General features: G+C 41.8%; 1 protein-coding gene across 2 annotated transcripts in view; it reads left to right on the top strand.

Moving 5' to 3' along the window:
- LOC115205626 (actin filament-associated protein 1-like 1) overlaps window positions 1–22,500 on the top strand; it is a 75,220-nt gene that overhangs the window by 34,289 nt on the left and 18,431 nt on the right. For both annotated transcript variants that reach the window (XM_029771803.1, XM_029771802.1), the window contains exons 2-8: window positions 9,070–9,195; window positions 10,801–10,884; window positions 11,062–11,240; window positions 14,107–14,344; window positions 15,413–15,633; window positions 15,822–16,001; window positions 16,179–16,259. In XM_029771803.1, coding sequence (XP_029627663.1) covers window positions 9,070–9,195; window positions 10,801–10,884; window positions 11,062–11,240; window positions 14,107–14,344; window positions 15,413–15,633; window positions 15,822–16,001; window positions 16,179–16,259 — 1,109 coding nt within the window. The remainder of the gene's footprint in view (window positions 1–9,069; window positions 9,196–10,800; window positions 10,885–11,061; window positions 11,241–14,106; window positions 14,345–15,412; window positions 15,634–15,821; window positions 16,002–16,178; window positions 16,260–22,500) is intronic.

Genomic DNA, 22,500 nt, shown 5'->3' with positions numbered 1-22,500 from the left:
CATCTTTGTTGATGCAGCTGGTTTTGATCTCAACACTAAAGTTCGAGCCCCCCCCCTTTTTTTGATGTGGCATTATCGGCTCAGAGCGTGTGTGTTTCCCCTAGGGTGGAATGCATGGCCACCTCTCTCCCCTCCCTGTTTGTCTTGGCATGGACACACACACACACACACACACACACACACACACACACACACACACACACACACACACACACACACACACACACACACACACAACATACACACACACACACAAACACAGGTGCAGCTAAATTTAAGGGATTGTGATCCTTTGGATTGGTAGGAAACAGATTGAGGTGATGGTGGTTCTATCCTTATGTAACAGTGTTGCTTCCGTCCCTCTCCCCACCCCTACCTGGGCTCGAACCAGGGACCCTCTGCACACATCAACAACTGCCTCCCACGAAGCATCATTACCTATCGCTCCACAAAAGCTGTGGCCCTTGCAGAGCAAGGGGAGCAACTACTTCAAGGTCTCAGAGCGAGTGACGTCACCAATTGAAACGCTATTAGCTCACACCCCGCTAACTATCAATCAATCAAATGTATTTCTAAAGCCCTTCTTACATCAGTTGATGTCACAAAGTGCTATACAGAAACCCAGCATAAAACCCCAAACAGTAAGCAATGCAGGTGTAGAAGCACTGTGGCTAGGAAAAACTCCCTAGAAAGGCCGGAACCTAGGAAGAAACTTAGAGAGAATCCAGGCTATGAGGGGTGGCCAGTCCTCTTCTGGCTGTGCCGGGTTGAGATTATAACCGAACATGCCCAAGATGTTCAAATGTTCATAGATGACCAGCAGGGTCAGATAATAATCACAATGGTTGTCGAGGGTGCAACAGGTCAGCACCACAGTTACCACACCTACTGTCTCTAGAAAGTTTAAAACAACAGGTCTGGGACAAGGTAGAAAGTCCGGTGAACAGGTCAGGGTTCCATAGCCGCAGGCAGAACAGTTGAAACAGGAGCAGCATCACGACCAGGTGGACTTGGGAGAGAAAGGAGTAATCAGGCCAGTTAGTCCTGTGGCATGGTCCTAGTGCTCAGGTCATCCTAAAGAAAGAGAGACAGAGAGATAGAGAGAGAGAGAGAGAGAGAGGGGGGGGAAATAGACAGAGAGAATTAGAGAGAGCATACTTAAATTCACACAGAACACCGGATAAGACAGGAGAAATACTCTAGATATAACAGACTAACCCTAGCCCCCGACACATAAACTATTGCAGCATAAATACTGGAGGCTGAGACAGGAGGGGTCAGGCGAAACTGTGGCCCCATCCGACGATACCCCCGGACAGGGCCAAACAGGCAGGATATAACCCCACTCACTTTGCCAAAGCACAGCCCCCACACCACTAGAGGGATACCTCCAATCACCAACTTACTATCCTGAGACCGAGTATAGCCCACAAAGATCTCTCCCACGGCACGAACCCGTGGCGGGGCGCCAACCTGGACAGGAAGATCAACTAGCCATTTCATACCGGTTACAGTTATCCAGACAAACAGACAGATGGACAGACCACACCAAGCTCCAACTGGCAGTGGAGAGATCATCCTGGTTGGTTTATGTGATTGATAATGGGCTAGTAATAACATAGGTAATTGAGTATTCAAATAGGGAGGTGTTCTTCATGCTTGACATTGCAGTGTATTCTGACTTTTTCTCAGGCTAGTGCTGTTATTAGGGGTTTTTCCTCTGTTGGTCTTCCATATACTGGTAAACAGTGTTGGTATTTTACAAGATTGATGACAAGGCCTTTGGGAAATATTGTCCAGCATGCTACTGCCCCCTCTCTCTCTCTCTCTCTCTCTTTCTCTCTCTCTCTCTCTCTCTCTCTCTCTCTCCCTCTCCCTCCTTTAGTTATTTCACTTCCCTTCCTCTATCGAGTGTGAGTCCCAGCAAAGACAGGCAGTTGGTTGACTTGGCAGGCTCTCTCTCTCCATCTCTTTCCCTCTCCTTCTTTAATCCCTAACTCCCTCTCGCTCTTGTTCTCTCTCTCTCTCTTTCCCTAAAAATAAAAATAAATAAAATGTTATCACTCTCTCTATTTCCCTCCCTCTTTTTCACAGTTAGCTCATTGGACCACATTACCTTCCCAGTTGATCCATGTTTCCTGCCAGGGCCAGCAGTTGGTCCATGTTTCCTGCCAGGGCCAGCTGTTGGTCCATGTTTCCTGCCAGGGCCAGCAGTTGGTCCATGTTTCCTGCCAGGGCCAGCAGTTGGTCCATGTTTCCTGCCAGGGCCAGCAGTTGGTCCATGTTTCCTGCCAGGGCCAGCAGTTGGTCCATGTTTCCTGCCAGGGCCAGCAGTTGGTCCATGTTTCCTGCCAGGGCCAGCAGTTGGTCCATGTTTCCTGCCAGGGCCAGCAGTTGGTCCATGTTTCCTGCCAGGGCCAGCAGTTGGTCCATGCCCTGGTTCAGGAACTAAATCTGTTTCACTACTGAGGTGCCCTAGTTCAGGAACTCAATCTCTTTCACTACTGAGGTTCCCTGGTTCAGGAACTCAATCTGTTTCACTGCTGAGGTGCCCTGGTTCAGGAACTCAATCTGTTTCACTGCTGAGGTGCCCTGGTTCAGGAACTAAATCTGTTTCACTACTGAGGTGCCCTGGTTCAGGAACTAAATCTGTTTCACTGCTAAGGTGCCCTGGTTCAGGAACTCAATCTGTTTCACTGCTGAGGTGCCCTGGTTCAGGAACTAAATCTATTTCACTGCTGAGGTGCCCTGGTTCAGGAACTCAATCTGTTTCACTACTGAGGTGCCCTGGTTCAGGAACTCAATCTGTTTCACTACTGAGGTGCCCTGGTTCAGGAACTCAATCTGTTTCACTACTGAGGTGCCCTGGTTCAGGAACTAAATCTGTTTCACTGCTGAGGTGCCCTAGTTCAGGAACTCAATATGTTTCACTGCTGAGGTGCCCTAGTTCAGGAACTCAATCTGTTTCACTACTGAGGTGCCCTGGTTCAGGAACTCAATCTGTTTCACTGCTGAGGTGCCCTGGTTCAGGAACTCAATCTGTTTCACTGCTGAGGTGCCCTAGTTCAGGAACCCAATCTGTTTCACTGCTGAGGTGCCCTGGTTCAGGAACTAAATCTGTTTCACTGCTGAGGTTCCCTGGTTCAGGAACTCAATCTGTTTCACTGCTGAGGTGCCCTGGTTCAGGAACTCAATCTGTTTCACTAATGAGGTGCCCTGGTTCAGGAACTCAATCTGTTTCACTGCTGAGGTGCCCTGGTTCAGGAACTCAATCTGTTTCACTGCTGAGGTGCCCTGGTTCAGGAACTCAATCTGTTTCACTGCTGAGGTGCCCTGGTTCAGGAACTCAATCTGTTTCACTGCTGAGGTGCCCTGGTTCAGGAACTCAATCTGTTTCACTGCTGAGGTGCCCTGGTTCAGGAACTCAATCTGTTTCACTGCTGAGGTGCCCTGGTTCAGGAACTCAATCCGTTTCACTGCTGAGGTGCCCTGGTTCAGGAACTCAATCTGTTTCACTACTGAGGTGCCCTGGTTCAGGAACTAAATCTGTTTCACTACTGAGGTGCCCTGGTTCAGGAACTAAATCTGTTTCACTGCTGAGGTGCCCTGGTTCAGGAACTCAATCTGTTTCACTGCTGAGGTGCCCTGGTTCAGGAACTAAATCTGTTTCACTATTGAGGTGCCCTGGTTCAGGAACTAAATCTGTTTCACTGCTGAGGTGCCCTGTTTCAGGAACTCAATCTGTTTCACTACTGAGGTGCCCTGGTTCAGGAACTCAATCCGTTTCACTGCTGAGGTGCCCTGGTTCAGGAACTAAATCTGTTTCACTACTGAGGTGCCCTGGTTCAGGAACTCAATCTGTTTCACTGCTGAGGTGCCCTGGTTCAGGAACTCAATCCGTTTCACTACTGAGGTGCCCTGGTTCAGGAACTAAATCTGTTTCACTACTGAGGTGCCCTGGTTCAGGAACTCAATCTGTTTCACTGCTGAGGTGCCCTGGTTCATGAACTCAATCTGTTTCACTGCTGAGGTGCCCTGGTTCAGGAACTCAATTTGTTTCACTGCTGAGGTGCCCTGGTTCAGGAACTCAATCTGTTTCACTACTGAAGTGCCCTGGTTCAGGAACTCAATCCGTTTCACTGCTGAGGTGCCCTGGTTCAGGAACTAAATCTGTTTCACTACTGAGGTGCCCTGGTTCAGGAACTCAAACTGTTTCACTGCTTAGGTGCCCTAGTTCAGGAACTCAATCTGTTTCACTGCTGAGGTGCCCTGGTTCAGGAACTCAATTTGTTTCACTGCTGAGGTGCCCTGGTTCAGGAACTCAATCTGTTTCACTACTGAGGTGCCCTGGTTCAGGAACTCAATCCGTTTCACTGCTGAGGTGCCCTGGTTCAGGAACTCAATCTGTTTCACTGCTGAGGTGCCCTGGTTCAGGAACTCGTGTTCCTATGGCCCCGTCCGACTATACCCCCGGACAGGGCCAACCAGGCAGGATATAACCCCACCCACTTTGCCAAAGCACAGCCCCCGTACCACTAGAGGGATATCAACAGACCACCAACTTACTACCCTGAGACAAGGCTGAGTATAGCCCACGAAGATCTCCTCCACGGCACGAACCCGAGGGGCGCGTCAACCCGGACAGGAAGATCATGTCAGAGACTCAACCCACTCAAGTGACGCACCCCTCCTAGGTACGGCATGGCAGACCACCAGCAAGCCAGTGACTCAGCCCCCGTAGTAGGGTTAGAGGCAGAGAATCCCAGTGGAGTGAGGGGAACCGGCCAGGCAGGGACAGCAAGGGTGGTTCGTCTCTCCAGTGCTTTTCCATTCACCTTCACATCCCTGGGACAGACTACACTCATTCATCGGATCTACTGAAGAGATGAGTCTTCAATAAAGACTTAAAGGCTGAGACCGAGTCTGCGTCTCTCACATGGATAGGCAGACCATTCCATAAAAATGGAGCTCTATAGCAGAAAGCCCTGCCTCCAGCTGTTTGCTTATAAATTCTAGGGACATCCTGTGGTGAATTTAGTCTCAGTGCTGGACATCTCACAGGCTGCGTCCCAAATGGCTCTCTTTTTCCTTTTTACCAGGACCCATAGGACTCTGTTCAGAAATAGTGCACTATGTTTAACCAGGACCCATAGGACTCTGTTCAGAAGTAGTGCACTACATAAGGGATATTTTGCCATTTGGGACACAGAGAGAGTAATCTTTATATAATTAAGCAATACGGCCCGAGGAGGTGTGGTATATGGCCAATATACCACGGCTAAGGGCTGTTCTTATGCACGACACAAAGCACCGTGCCTGGACACAGCACTTAGCCGTGGTTTATTGGCCATATACCACAAACCCCTGAGGTGCCTTATTGCTATTGCCTTATTGCTATTATAAACAGTTTACTTAATGTAATAAGAGTATAAAAATAAATGTTTTGTCATACCCATGGTATACGGTCTGATATACAACGGCTGTCAGCCAATCAGCATTCAGGGATCGAACCAACCATTTTATAATCCCCAATGGCAAACAGAGAAAACTGACCGGCCGTGTGTGTGTGAGTGTTTGTGTCTTTTGTGTGTCTGAACAGTGTTGCTCCCTAACTGAAGACATTGTTTTCTGATGTGGGCCCTCCTCTGGGCTTACCAACCTACAGCCAGGCAAATATCATATCTATCTGCAGAGAACAACTGGTCAGAGTGTGTGGGCATGCGTCTGTGGGCATGCGTCTGTGGGCATACGTCTGTGGGCATGTGTGTGTGTGTGGGCATGCGTCTGTGGGCATGTGTGTGTGTGTGGGCATGCGTCTGTGGGCATGCGTCTGTGGGCATGCGTGTGTGTGTGGGCATGCATCTGTGGGCATGCGTCTGTGGGCATGCGTCTGTGGACATGCGTCTGTGGGCATGTGTCTGTGGACATGCGTCTGTGGGCATGCGTGTGTGTGATGGCATGCGTCTGTGGGCATGCGTCTGTGGGCATGCGTCTGTGGGCATGCGTCTGTGGGCGTGTGTGTGTGGGCATGCGTCTGTGGGCATGCGTGTGTGTGTGGGCATGCGTCTGTGGGCATGCGTCTGTAGGCATGCGTCTGTGGGCATGCGTGTGTGGGCATGCGTCTGTGGGCATGCGTGTGTGTGTGGGCATGTGTCTGTGGGCATGCATCTGTGGGCATGCGTCTGTGGGCATGCGTCTGTGGGCATGCGTGTGTGTGTGGGCATGCGTCTGTGGGCATGCGTCTGTGGGCATGCGTCTGTGGACATGCGCCTGTGGGCATGCGTCTGTGGGCATACGTCTGTGGGCATGCGTGTGTGTGATGGCATGCGTCTGTGGGCATGCGTCTGTGGGCATGCGTCGCATGCGTCTGTGGGCATGCGTCTGTGGGCATGCGTGTGTGTGTGGGCATGCGTCTGTGGGCATGCGTCTGTGGGCATGCGTGTGTGTGTGGGCATGCGTCTGTGGGCATGCGTCTGTGGGCGTGTGTGTGTGGGCATCTGGTTCTCTTCCATCTTAATGAAACATGGACATCCTCACACACTGTCTGCGTAGCTGGCATATCAAATCAGTTCAGGCACAGCACGCCTATTTACTCCACTGTGTGTGAGGAGAGGGGGAGAGATGTCTTGGCCTAGACCACTCTTTCTCAGAGAGAGAGAGAGAGAGAGAGAGAGAGAGAGAGAGAGAGAGACTATTGCCCTTTATGGTTCTGGGGTCTGCTCACCAACCAAGAATTCACAAAATGGGACAAACACCAAATTGAGACTCTGCATGCAAAAATATCCTCAGTGTACAACGTAAAATATCAAATAATGCATGCAGAGCAGAGTTAGACCGATACCTGCTAATTATTAAAATCCAGAAAAGAGGTGTTCAATTCTACCAACACCTAAAAGGAAGCGATTTATAAACCTTCCATAACAAATCCATCACCTACAGAGAGGTGAACCTGGAGAAGAGTCCCCAAAGCAAGCTGGTCCTGGGGCTCTGTTCACAAACACAAACACACCCCACAGAGCCCCAGGACAGCAACACAATTAGACCCAACCAAATCATGAGAAAACCAAAAGATAATTACTTGACATATTGGAAAGAATTAACAAAAAACAGAGCAAACCAGAATGCTATTTGGCCCTAAACAGAAAGTACACAGTGGCAGAATACCTGACCACTGTGACTGACCCAAAATTATGGAAAGCTTTGACTATGTACAGACTCAGTGAGCATAGCCTTGCTATTGAGAAAGGCCACCGTAGGCAGACCTGGCTCTCAAGAGAAGACAGGCTATGGGCACACTGCCCACAAAATGAGGTGGAAACTGAGCTGCACTTCCTAACCTCCTGCCAAATGTATGACCATATTAGAGACACATATTTCTCTCAGATTACACAGATCCACAAAGAATTTGAATACAAACACGATTTTGATAAACTCCCATATCTACTGGGTGAAATACCACAGTGTGACATCACAGCAGCAAGATTTGTGACCTGTTGCCTCAAGAAAAGGTCAAATAGTGAAGAACAAACACCACTGTAAATACAACCCATATTAATGTTTATTTATTTTCCCTTTTGTACTTGAACTATTTGCACATAATATGACATTTGAAATGTCTTTATTATTTTGGAACTTTTGTGAGTGTAATGTTTACTGCTCTTAATTTAATATTGTTTAATTCACTTTTGTTTATTATCTATTTCACTTGCTTTGGCAAAGTAAACATATGCTTCCCTTGCCAATAAAGCCCTTGTATTGAAAATTGAAATTTAATTGAAATTTAATTGAGTCAGAGAGAGAGAGAAGTAGAGAAAGAGATGGACCAGAGAGAGAGAGAGAGAGAGAGAAGTAGAGAAAGAGATGGACCAGAGAGAGAGAGAGAAGTAGAGAAAGAGATGGACCAGAGAGAGAGAGAGAGAGAGAGAAGTAGAGAAAGAATGACCAGTTAGAAGAGAGAGAGAAGTAGAGAAAGAGAAATATGGACCAGAGAGAGAGATAGAGAGAGAGAGAGGATGGAGAGGAGAGGGAGATGATAGAGGGGAGAGATAGAGAGAGAGAGTAAGAAAGAGATGGACTCAGAGAGAGAGAGAGAGAGAGAAGTAGAGAAGAGATGAGGAGAGAGAGAGAGAGAGAGAGAGAGAAGTAGAGAGAGAGAGAGAGAAGTAGAGAAAGAGATGACCAGAGAGAGAGAGAGAGAGTAGAGAGAGAGATGGAGAGAGAGAGAGAGAAGTAGAGAAAGAGATGGACCAGAGAGAGAGAGAGAGAGAGAAAGAAGAGAAAGAGATGGACCAGAGAGAGAGAGAGAGAAGTAGAGAAAGAGATGGACCAGAGAGAGAGAGAGAGAAGTAGAGAAAGAGATGGACCAGAGAGAGAGAGAGAGAGAGAGAGAGAGAAGTAGAGAAAGAGATGGACCAGAGAGAGAGAGAGAGAAGTAGAGAAAGAGATGGACCAGAGAGAGAGAAGTAGAGAAAGTGGTGGTTAGTGTGGTTAGTCTAGGTCACTGTGTCTGTAGGTTCAGGCTCTATATGATTCACGATCACACAGACACACACAGACACACATGCACACATACACACACAAACACACACACAGTTCACAGACCTGCTCTCAGGAGCATAAACTTGCTCGCAGAGCTTAAGGTTTATTTTCACTCTGTTCTGAAAACAGGGAGCGGTCTAGTCACATACCAACATCTGAATTATATACTCCTAAAAAGCTGACTGGGCTTTATAAACACCGTGATGTTATGTATCTACGTATTGGATGTATGTAAGTGCAGTACTGGGTTTCCCCTACCCCTGAGGGAGACAGAGAGATGGGGGAGAGACAAAGACAGAGAAAAGGGGGAGACAGGGATGAGGGGAGATAGAGATGGACCAGAGATTGAGTGAGAGTGGGATGCATGGGTATGCGTACATGTCTATATTTGTTGACAGAAACAGAAAGTTTAGTCTGGTCGATTGACCTCTGTCCTCTCCCTCCCTGACCAGTAACTTCTGACCTCTGTCCTCTCCCTCCCTGACCAGTAACTTCTGACCTCTAACCTCTAACCTCCAACCCGTTCCTTAGCGATGGATGTCCTGGTGACGGAGCTCAACGTTCTGCTGAAGCTGCTGGACAACGAGACTCTGAGCTCTCCTACTGAGGAGAAGAAGACCTCTGTTAGGAACCTGCTAAAACAACTACAGCCCACAGGTAGGAGACTACAGACAGACAACTACAGCCCACAGGTAGGAGACTACAGACAGACAACTACAGCCCACAGGTAGGAGACTACAGACAGACAGCTACAGCCCACAGGTAGGAGCCTACAGACAGACAACTACAGCCCACAGGTAGGAGACTACAGACAGACAGCTACAGCCCACAGGTAGGAGACTACAGACAGACAGCTACAGCCCACAGGTAGGAGACTACAGACAGACAGCTACAGCCCACAGGTAGAAGACTACAAACAGACAGCTACAGCCCACAGGTAGGAGACTACAGACAGCTACAGCCCACAGGTAGGAGACTACAGACAGACAGCTACAGCCCACAGGTAGGAGCCTACAGACAGACAACTACAGCCCACAGGTAGGAGACTACAGACAGACAGCTACAGCCCACAGGTAGGAGACTACAGACAGACAGCTACAGCCCACAGGTAGGAGACTACAGACAGACAGCTACAGCCCACAGGTAGGAGACTACAGACAGACAACTACAGCCCACAGGTAGGAGACTACAGACAGACAGCTACAGCCCACAGGTAGGAGACTACAGACAGACAGCTACAGCCCACAGGTAGGATACTACAGACAGACAGCTACAGCCCACAGGTAGGAGACTACAGACAGACAGCTACAGCCCACAGGTAGGAGCCTACAGACAGACAACTATAGCCCACAGGTAGGAGACTACAGACAGACAGCTACAGCCCACAGGTAGGAGACTACAGACAGACAGCTACATCCCACAGGTAGAAGACTACAGACAGACAGCTACAGCCCACAGGTAGGAGACTACAGACAGCTACAGCCCACAGGTAGGAGACTACAGACAGACAGCTACAGCCCACAGGTAGGAGCCTACAGACAGACAACTACAGCCCACAGGTAGGAGACTACAGACAGACAGCTACAGCCCACAGGTAGGAGACTACAGACAGACAGCTACATCCCACAGGTAGAAGACTACAGACAGACAGCTGCAGCCCACAGGTAGGAGACTACAGACAGCTACAGCCCACAGGTAGGAGACTACAGACAGACAGCTACAGCCCACAGGTAGGAGACTACAGACAGACAACTACAGCCCACAGGTAGGAGACTACAGACAGACAACTACAGCCCACAGGTAGGAGACTACAGACAGACAGCTACAGCCCACAGGTAGGAGACTACAGACAGACAACTACAGCCCACAGGTAGGAGACTACAGACAGACAACTACAGCCCACAGGTAGGAGACAAACAGAGGTATAGACCAGACCTGGATGCAAATTCTATTTGAAATCCTTCAAATACTTTTTAGCTTTTGCTTTAGTCTGCCGGAGTGCCAGAAGGAAGGGGTTTGTACAGGCAAACTCATTCAAGCACAGATGCTTGAATTTATTTTTTTATTTTTTTTATTTAACCTTCATTTAACAAGGCAAGTCGAAATGATTTCAAATAGTAATTGAACCCAGGTCTGGTATAGACAGCGATAGACAGATAGGAACAGACAGTAAACAGAGACATCACAGATAAAGTCAAATCAAACAATATAATATCTTTACGTGTGTTTATACAGTATGTTTTGTTTCCATCTTTCCCCCAGTGACAGGACCAGACTACTTGTACATGAACAGGTCAGTCTACAGACACGGCACCAGTTTTGTGGAATCCCTCTTCGAGACCTTTGGTGAGTTTTGTCCTTGGAGCGATACTAACATTATTTGAACAACCAGGGCATTAATAAAGGAGAAGTTAAAGATTTTACAACAGTTTCTCATGGCCCATTTTCAGGGTGAGCAACTGCCTAACTTCAAGTTGTAAAATCCTGAATTTCCCTTTAACTGTCTTTTACCTCTCTGTCCAGACTGTGACCTGGGGGAGCTGAAAGACATGACAGAGGAGCAGAAACAGAAGCAGGACACACACACTGACACACACACTGACACACACACTGACACATACACTGACACACACACACACACTGACACACACACAGACACACACACAGACACACACAGAGACGACACGATACCCTCAAAACAGGTGACCTACACATTATACACATTCACTGTTCCTGTGTGTTCATACATGTGCTTGTATGTGTGTCTATGAATCTGAAGTACTGTATATCAATCCTAGTAACGATTGAATCGTTCCCCTCAACAACAATGACCCTCTGGAATGAAATCATAGCTGGCCCATGTGCAGCATAAGCTGTGACATCACCCTGTACATAAAGGGGTGGGGGATGACGGAGGTATGGCAGTAAGAAAGATTTGAACAGGACAGACAAGACAGATGGTTCTGGAGGGTAGCGCTGTCTCTCTCTTGCTCTCTCACTCTCTCCTTCAGTCCCTCTCTCTCTCTCTCTTTCTCTCTGCAGCTGCAGGGCAGTTATAACAAGTCCCTCTATCTGTCAGTCAGTGTCTGTACATCAATCTCCTCTGATACCTGCTTCAGCTCCCCACTGAACTATTACCAGTTAGTGAGAGAGAAGGAGGAGGGGAGAGAGAGAGAGACAGGGGGGTTGGACCAAGGGAGAGAAAGAGAGAGAAGGAGGTGCGGTGAGAAAGACAATAGAGAGGCAGACAGACAGACAGACAGACAGACAGACAGACAGACAGGCAGGCAGGCAGGCAGGCAGGCAGGCAGGCAGGCAGGCAGGCAGGCAGGCAGGCAGACAGACAGACAGACAGACAGACAGACAGACAGACAGACAGACAGACAGACAGACAGACAGACAGACAGACAGACAGACAGACAGACAGACAGACAGACAGACAGAGAGGGAGAAGGAGAGACTAAAAGACAGAGAGAGAAGAAGAGAGACAGAGAGAGAGTAAGAGTAAGAGAAAGAGGGAGGGAGGGAGGGAGGGAGGGAGGGAGGGAGGGAGGGAGGGAGGGAGGGAGGGAGGGAGGGAGGGAGAAATAAAGAGACAGACAGTGATTGGCAGGGGATTTTCTGTCCGCACATGCTTGTCACTGTTGATATATCATCGGGACTTAGATGATCCCCATAGTGCTCTCTATCTTACTGATTCCCAAAAGTGCTGCTGATCCTCCATAGTGTTAGAAGATCCTCCATTGTGTTAGATGATCCCCAATAGTGTTAGATGATCCCCCATAGTGTTAGACGATCCTCCATAGTGTTAGATGATCCTCCATAGTGTTAGATGATCCCCCATAGTGTTAGATGATCCCCATAGTGTTCGATGATCCTCCATAGTGTTAGATGATACCCAATAGTGTTAGATGAACCTCCATAGTGTCCGATGATCCTCCATAGTGTTAGATGATCCTCTATAGTGTTAGATGATCCTCCATAGTGTTAGATGATCCCCCATAGTGTTGCTGATCCTCCATAGTGTTAGATGATCCTCCATAGTGTTAGATGATCCCCCATAGTGTTAGATGATCCCCCATAGTGTTCAATGATCCTCCATAGTGTTAGATGATCCTCCATAGTGTTAGATGATCCTCCATAGTGTTAGATGATCCCCCATAGTGTTAGATGATCCCCCATGGTTTTGCTGATCCTCCATAGTGTTAGATGATCCTCCATAGTTTTAGATGATCCCCCATAGTGTTAGATGATCCCCCATAGTGTTGCTGATCCTCCATAGTGTTAGATGATCCTCCATAGTCTTAGATGATCCCCCATAGTGTTAGATGATCCTCCATAGTGTTAGATAATCCTCCATAGTGTTAGATGATCCTCCATAGTGTTAGATGATCCCCCATAGTGTTCGATGAGCCCCCATATTGTTCGATGATCCTCCATAGTGTTAGATGATCCTCCATAGTGTTAGATGATCCTCCATAGTGTTAGATGATCCTCCATAGTGTTAGATGATCCTCCATAGTGTTAGATGATCCTCCATAGTGTTAGATGATCCCCCATAGTGTTAGATGATCCCCCATAGTGTTGCTGATCCTCCATAGTGTTAGATGATCCCCCATAGTGTTAGATGATCCTCCATAGTGTTAGATGATCCTCCATAGTGTTAGATGATCCCCCATAGTGTTAGATGATCCTCCATAGTGTTAGATGATCCTCCTTAGTGTTAGATGATCCTCCATGGTGTTAGATGATCTCCCATAGTGTTAGATGATCCTCCATAGTGTTAGATGATCCTCCATAGTGTTAGATGATCCTCCATAGTGTTAGATGATCCTCCATAGTGTTAGATGATCCTCCATAGTGTTAGATGATCCTCCATAGTGTTAGATGATCCTCCAAAGTGTTAGATGATCCCCCATAGTGTTAGATGATACCCCATAGTGTTGCTGATCCTCCATAGTGTTAGATGATCCCCCATAGTGTTAGATGATCCTCCATAGTGTTAGATGATCCTCCTTAGTGTTAGATGATCCTCCATGGTGTTAGATGATCCCCCATAGTGTTAGATGATCCCCATAGTGTTCGATGATCCTCCATAGTGTTAGATGATCATCCATAGTGTTAGATTATCCTCCATAGTGTTCGATGATCCCCCATAGTGTTGCTGATCCTCCATAGTGTTAGATGATCCTCCATAGTGTTAGATGATCCTCCATAGTGCTGCTGATCCTCCATAGTGTTAGATGATCCCCCATAGTGTTAGATGATCCCCCATGGTGTTGCTGATCCTCCATAGTGTTAGATGATCCCCCATAGTGCCTTCAGAGCTCATCCATCATTCTGAGGTGTGGTGGAGTGTTTCCTGTCTAGTCCCATTCTACACTTATTTTCCAAGTGACCTAGCTTTGCACAGTGTGTGTGTGTGTGGTGGGTGTGTGTACTTTCATGCGTGTGTGTGATTCATCTAGAAACATTGCAAACAAACGCTTGTTTTTCATGTGTGGTTACATGTGTATTGGTATGTAATAAGTCATATAAGTGCAGTACCTGTGTTTACCTATCCTATAGAGCAGTCCAAACTCCTCTCCCCCCCGCTCATCAGAGACCCCTCCGCCCCTGCCCACCACCCCCCCTCCTGAGGCTTACTATGAAGAGGCAGTACCTCTCAGCCCTGGCAAGCAGCCAGAGTACATCACCACCCGCGGTAGCTCCAGCCCTCCTAACTCCATAGAGGATGGTTACTATGAGGATGCAGAGAACAACTCTCCTTCTACCTGCATCAACGGACGACAACGCAAAAACTCCTGTGAGTCAAATATAGTACAAAACATATCCTACAGTACCACAACGAGTCCAGATACATAGCTTCTGGTCTGTGTGGTTACAACTCCCTTTTCAGGGTGACATTGACGTTTTGTGTGTGTGTGTGTGTGTGTGTGTGTGTGTGTGTGTGTGTGTGTGTGTGTGTGTGTGTGTGTGTGTGTGTGTGTGTGTGTGTGTGTGTGTGTGTGTGTATCTTTTCTACAATCAAGAGAGAAGTGTGTTAACATTTCACTCCTAAAGACATTTTTAAGAATTTGTATTCCTTATCACAGACAACTGTAGTATATTCTGATTGGTCTCAGTCTAACTGTAGTATCTTCTGATTGGTCTCAGTCCAACTGTATTATCTTCTGATTGGTCTCAGTCTAACTGTAGTTTCTTCTGCTTGATCTCAGTCTAACTGTAGTATCTTCTGATTGGTCTCAGTCTAACTGTAGTATCTTCTGATTGGTCTCAGTCTAACTGTAGTATCTTCTGATTGGTCTCAGTCTAACTGTAGTTTAATCTGATTGGTCTCAGTCTAACTGTAGTATCTTCTGATTGGTCTCAGTCTAACTGTAGTATCTTCTGATTGGTCTCAGTCTAACTGTAGTTTCTTCTGCTTGATCTCAGTCTAACTGTAGTATCTTCTGATTGGTCTCAGTCTAACTGTAGTATCTTCTGATTGGTCTCAGTCTAACTGTAGAATCTTCTGATTGGTCTCAGTCTAACTGTAGTTTCTTCTGCTTGGTCTCAGTCTAACTGTAGTATCTTCTGATTGGTCTCAGTCTAACTGTAGTATCTTCTGATTGGTCTCAGACTAACTGTAGTATCTTCTGATTGGTCTCAGTCTAACTGTAGTTTATTCTGATTGATCTCAGTCTAACTGTAGTATCTTCTGATTGGTCTCAGTCTAACTGTAGTATCTTCTGATTGGTCTCAGTCTAACTGTAGTATCTTCTGATTGGTCTCAGTCTAACTGTAGTTTATTCTGATTGATCTCAGTCTAACTGTAGTTTCTTCTGATTGATCTCAGTCTAACTGTAGTTTCTTGGTCTCTCCCTCTCCTCAGACAATGACTCTGATGCTCTGAGTAGTTCCTATGAGTCGTATGAGGAGGATGAAGAGGAAAGGGGAGCAGGGCCAGTGTCCAGGCTCACCCACCACTGGCCTAGTGATGAGAGCTCCATGCTCCCTGTCAGGGACTGTAGGATATGTGCCTTCCTGCTGCGAAAGAAACGCTTCGGACAGTGGGCCAAGCAACTGACTGTCATACGGGACAACAGGCTACAGGTATACACACATGTAGACACAGGCACAAATACACACACACACACACACACACACACACACACACACACACACACACACACACACACACACACACACACACACACACACACACACACACACCACATACACACACACACACCACACACACACACATACACAATCCTTAAACCCTGTGTTCTATCCTCCAGTGCTATAAGAGCTCTAAGGACGTGTCCCCATATGTTGACCTGCCCCTGCCCCTGTGCACTGTGGTCTACGCCCCTAAAGAGGGACGCAGGAAGAGACATGAGCTGAGGTTCTCTCCACCCAGTGGAGAGGCTCTGGTCCTGGCTGTGCAGAGCAGGGAGCAGGCACACAGGTGGCTCAGGGTGAGGACAACACACACACACATACATACACACACCTGTCATACACACACTTTTCCTTTCCACATCCATGTGTGTGTGTGTGTGTGTGTGTGTGTGTGTGTGTGTGTGTGTGTGTGTGTGTGTGTGTGTGTGTGTGTGTGTGTGTGCGTGCGTGCGTGCGTGTGTGTGTGTTCTCAGGTGGTCCGTAAAGTGAGTCAGGGAAAAGGACCAGAAGAGTCCACTTCTCCCATGATGCCCAGAAACACTGAGCTGGACAAGGTGTGTGTTACACTAGAGTCAGTGTGTGTTACACGAGAGTCAGTGTGTGTTTGTGTGTAGAAACCCAATAGAATCCACAGCCAAAATACTGAAAAAATACTGAAAAAAAAAACAAAGTATAACAAAACAACAGAATAATAACAGAACAACAGAATAATAGTAGAACAACAGAATATAGCAGAACAACAGAATAATAACAGAACAACAGAATAATAACAGAACAACAGAATAATAACAGAACAACAGAATAATAACAGAACAACAGAATAATAACAGAACAACAGAATAATAACAGAACAACAGAATAATAACAGAACAACAGAACAATAGTAGAACAACAGAATAATAACAGAACAACAGAATAATAACAGAACAACAGAATAATAACAGAACAACAGAATAATAGCAGAACAACAGAATAATAACAGAACAACAGCATAATAACAGAACAACAGAATAATAACAGAACAACAGAATAATAGTAGAACAACAGAATAATAACAGAACAACAGAATAATAGTAGAACAACAGAATAATAGCAGAACAGAATAATAATAGAACAACATAATAATACTAGAACAACAGAATAATAGCAGAACAACAGAATAATAACACAACAACAGAATAATAGCAGAACAACAGAATAATAACAGAACAACAGAATAATAGCAGAACAACAGAATAATAACAGAACAACAGAATAATAACAGAACAACAGAATAATAACAGAACAACAGAATAATAACAGAACAACAGAATAATAGTAGAACAACAGAATAATAACAGAACAACAGAATAATAACAGAACAACAGAATAATAACAGAACAACAGAATAATAGCAGAACAACAGAATAATAACAGAACAACAGAATAATAACAGAACAACAGAATAATAACAGAACAACAGAATAATAGTAGAACAACAGAATAATAGTAGAACAACAGAATAATAGCAGAACAACAGAATAATAACAGAACAACATAATAATACTAGAACAACAGAATAATAGCAGAACAACAGAATAATAACACAACAACAGAATAATAGCAGAACAACAGAATAATAACAGAACAACAGAATAATAGCAGAACAACAGAATAATAACAGAACAACAGAATAATAACAGAACAACAGAATAATAACAGAACAACAGAATAATAACAGAACAACAGAATAATAACAGAACAACAGAATAATAGTAGAACAACAGAATAATAACAGAACAACAGAATAATAACAGAACAACAGAATAATAACAGAACAACAGAATAATAGCAGAACAACAGAATAATAACAGAACAACAGAATAATAACAGAACAACAGAATAATAACAGAACAACAGAATAATAGTAGAACAACAGAATAATAACAGAACAACAGAATAATAACAGAACAACAGAATAATAACAGAACAACAGAATAATAACAGAACAACAGAATAATAACACAACAACAGAATAATAGTAGAACAACCAAATAATGACTGAATAATAACAAAACAACAGAATAATAGTAGAACAACAGAATAATAACAGAATAATAACATAATATCAGAATAATAGTAGAACAACCAAATAATGACTGAATAATAACAGAACAACAGAATAATAACAGAACAGAATAATAACAGAACAGAATAATAACAGAACAACAGAATAATAACGAAACAACATAATAATAACAGAACAACAGAATAATAACAGAACAACAGAATAATAACAAAACAACATAATAATAACAAAACAACAGAATAATAACAGAGCAACAGAATAATAACAGAACAACAGAATAATAACAGAACAACAGAATAATAACAGAACAACAGAATAATAACAAAACAACAGAATAATAACAGAACAACAGAATAATAACAAAACAACAGAATAATAACAGAGCAACAGAATAAGAAAAAAAGAATAACAGAACAGAATAATAACAGAACAACAGAATAATAGTAGAACAGAATAATAACAGAACAACAGAATAATAACAAAACAACAGAATAATAACAGAACAACAGAATAATAACAGAACAACATAATAATAGCAGAACAACAGAATAATAACAGAACAACAGAATAATAACAGAACAACATAATAATAGCAGAACAACAGAATAATAACAGAACAACAGAATAATAACAGAACAACATAATAATAGCAGAACAACAGAATAATAACAGAACAACAGAATAATAACAGAACAACAGAATAATAGTAGAACAGAATAATAACAGAACAACAGAATAATAACAAAACAACATAATAATAACAAAACAACAGAATAATAACAGAGCAACAGAATAAGAAAAAAAGAATAACAGAACAGAATAATAACAGAACAACAGAATAATAGTAGAACAGAATAATAACAGAACAACAGAATAATAACAGAACAACAGAATAATAACAGAACAACAGAATAATAACAAAACAACAGAATAATAACAGAACAACAGAATAATAACAGAACAACAGAATAATAAAAGAACAACAGAATAATAACAAAACAACAGAATAATAACAGAACGACAGAATAATAACAAAACAACAGAATAATAACAGAGCAACAGAATAATAACAGAACAGAATAATAACAGAACAACAGAATAATAACAGAACAACAGAATAATAACAGAACAACAGAATAATAGCAGAACAACAGAATAATAAAAGAACAACAGCATAATAACAGAACAACAGAATAATAACAGAACAACAGAATAATAGTAGAACAGAATAATAGCAGAACAACAGAATAATAACAGAACAACATAACAATAGCAGAACAACAGAATAATAACAGAACAACAGAATAATAACAGAACAACATAATAATAGCAGAACAACAGAATAATAACAGAACAACAGAATAATAACAGAACAACAGAATAATAGTAGAACAGAATAATAACAGAACAACAGAATAATAACAAAACAACAGAATAATAGTAGAACAGAATAATAGCAGAACAACAGAATAATAACAGAACAACAGAATAATAACAGAACAACAGAATAATAGTAGAACAGAATAATAACAGAACAACAGAATAATAACAGAACAACAGAATAATAACAGAACAACATAATAATAGCAGAACAACAGAATAATAACAGAACAACAGAATAATAACAGAACAACAGAATAATAGTAGAACAGAATAATAACAGAACAACAGAATAATAGTAGAACAGAATAATAGCAGAACAACAGAATAATAACAAAACAACATAATAATAACGGAGCAACAGAATAAGAAAAAAAGAATAACAGAACAGAATAATAACCGAACAACAGAATAATAGTAGAAACAGAATAAATAACAGAACAACAGAATAATAACAAAACAACATAATAATAGCAGAACAACAGAATAATAACAGAAAAACAACAGAACAACAGAATAATAGTAGAACAACAGAATAATAGCAGAACAACAGAATAATAACACAACAACAGAATAATAGCAGAACAACAGAATAATAACAGAACAACAGAATAATAGCAGAACAACAGAATAATAACAGAACAACAGAATAATAACAGAACAACAGAATAATAACAGAACAACAGAATAAACAGACACACAGAATATAACAGAACAACAGAATAATAGTCTAGAACAACAGAATAATAACAGAACAGAATAATAACAGAACAACAGAATAATAACAGAACAACATAATAATAGCAGAACAACAGAATAATAACAGAACAACAGAATAATAACAGAACAACAGAATAATAACAGAACAACATAATAATAGTAGAACAACAGAATAATAACAGAACAACAGAATAATAACAGAACAACAGAATAATAACAGAACAACAGAATAATAACAGAACAACAGAATAATAACACAACAACAGAATAATAGTAGAACAACCCAAATAATGACTGAATAATAACAAAAACAACAGAATAATAGTAGAAACAACAGAATAATAACAGAATAATAACATAATATCAGAATAATAGTAGAACAACCAAATAATGATGAATCATAACCAGAACAACAGAATAATAACAGAACAACAGAATAATAACAGAACAGAATAATAACAGAACAACAGAATAATAACAAAACAACATAATAATAACAGAACAACAGAATAATAACAGAACAACAGAATAATAACAAAACAACATAATAATAACAAAACAACAGAATAATAACAGAGCAACAGAATAATAACAGAACAACAGAATAATAACAGAACAACAGAATAATAACAGAACAACAGAATAATAACAAAACAACAGAATAATAACAGAACAACAGAATAATAACAGAGCAACAGAATAAGAAAAAAAGAATAACAGAACAGAATAATAACAGAACAACAGAATAATAGTAGAACAGAATAATAACAGAACAACAGAATAATAACAGAACAACAGAATAATAACAGAACAACATAATAATAGCAGAACAACAGAATAATAACAGAACAACAGAATAATAACAGAACATACATAATAAGTAGCAGAACAACAGGACATAATAACAGAACAACCAGACTAATAACAGACAACCTACTAATAGCAGAACAACAGACTAATAACAGAACAACAGAATAATAAACAGAAACAACAGAATAATAGTAGAACAGAATAATAAACAGACAACCGATAATAACAACACACATAATACTACAAACAACAAGAATAATAACAGAGCAACAGAATACGAAAAAAAGAATAACAGAACCGAATAATAACAGAACAACAGAATAATAGTAGTCCAGATAATAACAGAACAACAGAATACTTAACAAAACAACAGAATAATAACAGAACAACAGAATAATAACAGAACTAACAGAATAATAAAAGAACAACGAATAATAACAAAACAACAGAATAATAACAGAACGACAGAATAATAAACCAAAAATAAAAACAGAATAATTACAGAGCACAGAATAATAACAGAAACAGAATAATAACAGAACAACAGAATAATAACAGAACAACAGAATAATAACAGAACAACAGAATATAATAGCAGAACAACAGAATAATAAAAGAACAACAGCATAATAACAGAACAACAGAATAATAACAGAACAACAGAATAATAGTAGAACAGAATAATAGCAGAACAACAGAATAATAACAGAACAACATAACAATAGCAGAACAACAGAATAATAACAGAACAACAGAATAATAACAGAACAACATAATAATAGCAGAACAACAGAATAATAACAGAACAACAGAATAATAACAGAACAACAGAATAATAGTAGAACAGAATAATAACAGAACAACAGAATAATAACAAAACAACAGAATAATAGTAGAACAGAATAATAGCAGAACAACAGAATAATAACAGAACAACAGAATAATAACAGAACAACAGAATAATAGTAGAACAGAATAATAACAGAACCACAGAATAATAACAGAACAACAGAATAATAACAGAACAACATAATAATAGCAGAACAACAGAATAATAACAGAACAACAGAATAATAACAGAACAACAGAATAATAGTAGAACAGAATAATAGCAGAACAACAGAATAATAACAGAACAACAGAATAATAGTAGAACAGAATAATAGCAGAACAACAGAATAATAACAAAACAACATAATAATAACGGAGCAACAGAATAAGAAAAAAAGAATAACAGAACAGAATAATAACAGAACAACAGAATAATAGTAGAACAGAATAATAACAGAACAACAGAATAATAACAAACAACATAATAATAGCAGAACAACAGAATAATAACAGAAAAACAACAGAACAACAGAATAATAGTAGAACAACAGAATAATAGTAGAACAGAATAATAACAGAGCAACAGAATAATAACAACACAACATAATAATAACAGAACAGAATAATAACAGAACAACAGAATAATAACAGAACAACAGAATAATAACAGAAAAACAACAGAACAACAGAATAATAGTAGAACAACAGAATAAGAACAGAACAACAGAATAAGAACAGAAAAACAGAATAATAGTAGAACGACAGAATAATAACAGAACAACAGAATAATAACAGAACAACAGAATAATAACAGAACAACAGAATAATAACAGAACAACAGAATAATAGTAGAACAACAGAATAATAGTAGAACAGAATAATAGCAGAACAACAGAATAAGAACAGAACAACAGAATAATAACAGAACAACAGAATAATAGTAGAACAACAGAATAATAACAGAACAACAGAATAATAACAGAGCA

The sequence above is a fragment of the Salmo trutta genome, chromosome 13 (genome assembly GCF_901001165.1).
Source record: "Salmo trutta chromosome 13, fSalTru1.1, whole genome shotgun sequence".
Taxonomy (NCBI): Eukaryota; Metazoa; Chordata; class Actinopteri; order Salmoniformes; family Salmonidae; genus Salmo; species Salmo trutta.
This window is presented reverse-complemented; position numbering and strand designations above follow the sequence as displayed.